Here is a 2,906-nt window from a genome sequence, read left to right on the forward strand (position 1 = left end):
TTTGCTGACTGCCTGCTTCTGACTCTGTTCTCAGCAACAGCATTGCCGCATCAGCAGTGTGTGCCTTCAATCTGAGCGCTATTACCCAAGTGTTCAGTGGGCCTTTCAAGTACCAGGAGAACTCCCGCTCCGCTTGGCTGCCCTACCCCAATCCCAACCCTGACTTTCAGGTAAGCTCCCAGAAAATGACTTTTACGAACAGTATGCATTCGCTCCATCTGCTTTACAAGTTAAGTGGCACTTTCCACAAATAGGGTACAGAATAGGGCCTGAAACTCTCAAATGGTCAGTGAAAGGAAGTGCTTAACCTTCAGAGAATGTTGATCATCATCCTCTTCATCAAGATCCAAAAGATTAAAAAATCCAGCAAATGCTGGATTAAAACAAACATTATTTTCACAATACACTATATGTGTCTTGTCTTCCCACCATCCTGTAGGAACCACTTTATTATACTTCTTTTTGTTTTTTTTAATTAGTTAATCATATAAATATTTTTACTTGATTTTGCAAATTAATTGAATTTGTATTTAACAGATAACGTCAAAATGATGGTGTATGATTTTAATTGTTAAATACAATTGAGGTGGGACACTTCAAAATAAAAAACATATTTTAAAAAACACCTACATTTCATTCTAGGGTAATAACAATGATAAATGTGGGATTTGTGTCTCTGCTCTAATGCCAAATAGAACGGTATTTGTGAAGAGTGCCAGGTCTCTTTCTGTTGGCAGCACTCCAGCGGTAAACAACCAAAAAAATAATTGACTTTCTCACCTCAACTACCACCTATGTGTGCCCAATTAAAATGAGATGGTGACTGATGTTTTTGGTTTTATTGCCTCATGTTTTTGCCTGATTGTTCTCCGGAAAAAAAGAATATGTGAAGTGAATTTTTATCCAAAACCCATAAACACCCAAGTCTGATATTGTTGATGATAGAGGGGAGATGGATCGGGCCATGGTTCCTCAAGCTTCTCTCATGGTCCTTAATTTGCCTCCATTTCCATGTCTTTGTAATGCTCATGAATTCATTAATAAAGTTGCCAGCTTATAACATTTTAGGCAGGACGGTTACAATGATAAGAGCTAATAAAGTCTGTATTCATCTCCTGTGGAGTATTGCCAGCCACTTCACAATGACTGAGTCTGAAGTGCATTTAGTTTTAAGACTTTTTTCAGAAATCTAAACTCATGGTCAGACTCTAGTGGTCAGCATGAAGGAATGTATCTGTGTCAGTATTCACCCTAAATTGCTGGTACTTGCTTTATAGTTGGGGGGTTAATCTAAAGCAGTTAAATGAGTTTTAATGTGGCTTGAGATCCATGACCAGGCCCAGATGGAGTCTGCAGACTTTTTGTTTACATTTTCTATGCTGATTTTGGGTGAAATTCTCCGGAAGGAATTTAAACATAGTAAATTGTGTTGAAAGCCAGTTCGATTACATGTTTCACCTCTAATAACAAACACACAAGGGCCAGATGCTCTGAATGACGTGTTCAAATTCTTTGAAAATCTTCAGCGCTTTCTGTGGAATTGGGTGCAGATTCTATGCGTGCTTAGTAATTACCCCATTAAAATGACTTGACTACCATATCTAAACCCTTTAAAAACTGTCTGATCAGCATGGACTTCTTTTTTGGATGAGCTGAATCAGACTTTCTCATCTGGCTTATTGAAGCCGATCTCTGTGACCTGATAATTAATTTTCCAAAGTCCATGTGAGAGGAAAAAAAGTATTTTACTTCATTTATTTTCACTTTGAAACACAAGGATTCATGACATGATTCGTACAGGAGCCCCACTTTATCTAGCTTGCTGTGACATCTTCATCAAGCATTTGTCCATGTTGTTGAGGCTAGATTTACGAGCTTCAAATTTATGGCTTCCAGCATTGATGGAAAATAGCTTGCCGTATATTCTGTTCTTGAAAGACCAACATTCACCCCAATTGAGTAGAATTATGCCTGCGTTGATCTCCAGCTGATTGATGTTGATTATATGTGATCCAAGAGAGAGTGCAGGTTTTGTGTGCCCAGCCAATTTGTTTCTCTGTATAAAATCTTATTCAGGGAGGAAAACAGTAATTTAGGGAAACAACTGCTAGCCAGATTTCTAAATTCTTTCCTATAGGTGAAATTACAATGATTTCATACAACAAGGAACAGTGCTTTTGGGTTCTTCAGGCCAACAGCTTTTAGTGACTTTTTTTTTTTGCATTTCTTTACAGACCTTTAATCCTTTTTTTCTTATCTGCATCTCTCTGTTTGTATATCTCTTGTTCTTTCTCAGTGTGGCACTATAGATTACGGCTCCTATGTGAACTTGACGGAGAGGAATTTGCAAGACGCCCAGAAGTTCATTCTGATGCATGAGGTGGTGCAGCCCGTCGTTCCTGTGCCGTACTTCATGGAGGACAATGTGCGCTTCTCCCATGTGGCTGTGGATGTAGTGCAGGGCAAAGACATGCTCTATCACATAATTTATCTAGCAACAGGTATAGTACCACATCACCTCTGCATAGAATAAAGAGGAGGTCTGTAAGTAGTATTAACATTTATGTACATTTAATATAGTCTAAAATAAGCACCATACAGATATACGTCACTGATGAAGGTTAATGGAGTTGCAGCATAAGATGCTCTAATAATAGCACACTACTTGCTGCAGAATTGCAAATGCAGTCCATTAGTTGTAGCAAATGCTAATAGTGAGTGATCAGATTAGTATAGAAGCTCATTTCCTCCTCAGTCAAAAATAGGTAAATATAATAATAATAATTTGTAAGATAAAGTTGAAAATAAGAAATAAATTCACAAATGACAAGTGTGAGGTGTGTGTGTGTGTGTGTGTGTGTGTGTGTGTGTGTGTGTGTGTGTGTGTGTGTGTGTATAAACTATAT

General features: G+C 38.0%; 1 protein-coding gene across 1 annotated transcript in view; it reads left to right on the forward strand.

Moving 5' to 3' along the window:
* sema5a (sema domain, seven thrombospondin repeats (type 1 and type 1-like), transmembrane domain (TM) and short cytoplasmic domain, (semaphorin) 5A) overlaps positions 1–2,906 on the forward strand; it is a 79,538-nt gene that overhangs the window by 16,661 nt on the left and 59,971 nt on the right. Inside the window, exon 7 of the mRNA XM_016495259.1 lies at positions 2,297–2,501. Within this exon, the coding sequence (XP_016350745.1) occupies positions 2,297–2,501 (205 nt within the window). The remainder of the gene's footprint in view (positions 1–2,296; positions 2,502–2,906) is intronic.

This window comes from Sinocyclocheilus anshuiensis, unplaced genomic scaffold, assembly GCF_001515605.1.
Source record: "Sinocyclocheilus anshuiensis isolate Anshui unplaced genomic scaffold, SAMN03320099.WGS_v1.1 scaffold110, whole genome shotgun sequence".
Lineage (NCBI taxonomy): Eukaryota > Metazoa > Chordata > Actinopteri > Cypriniformes > Cyprinidae > Sinocyclocheilus > Sinocyclocheilus anshuiensis.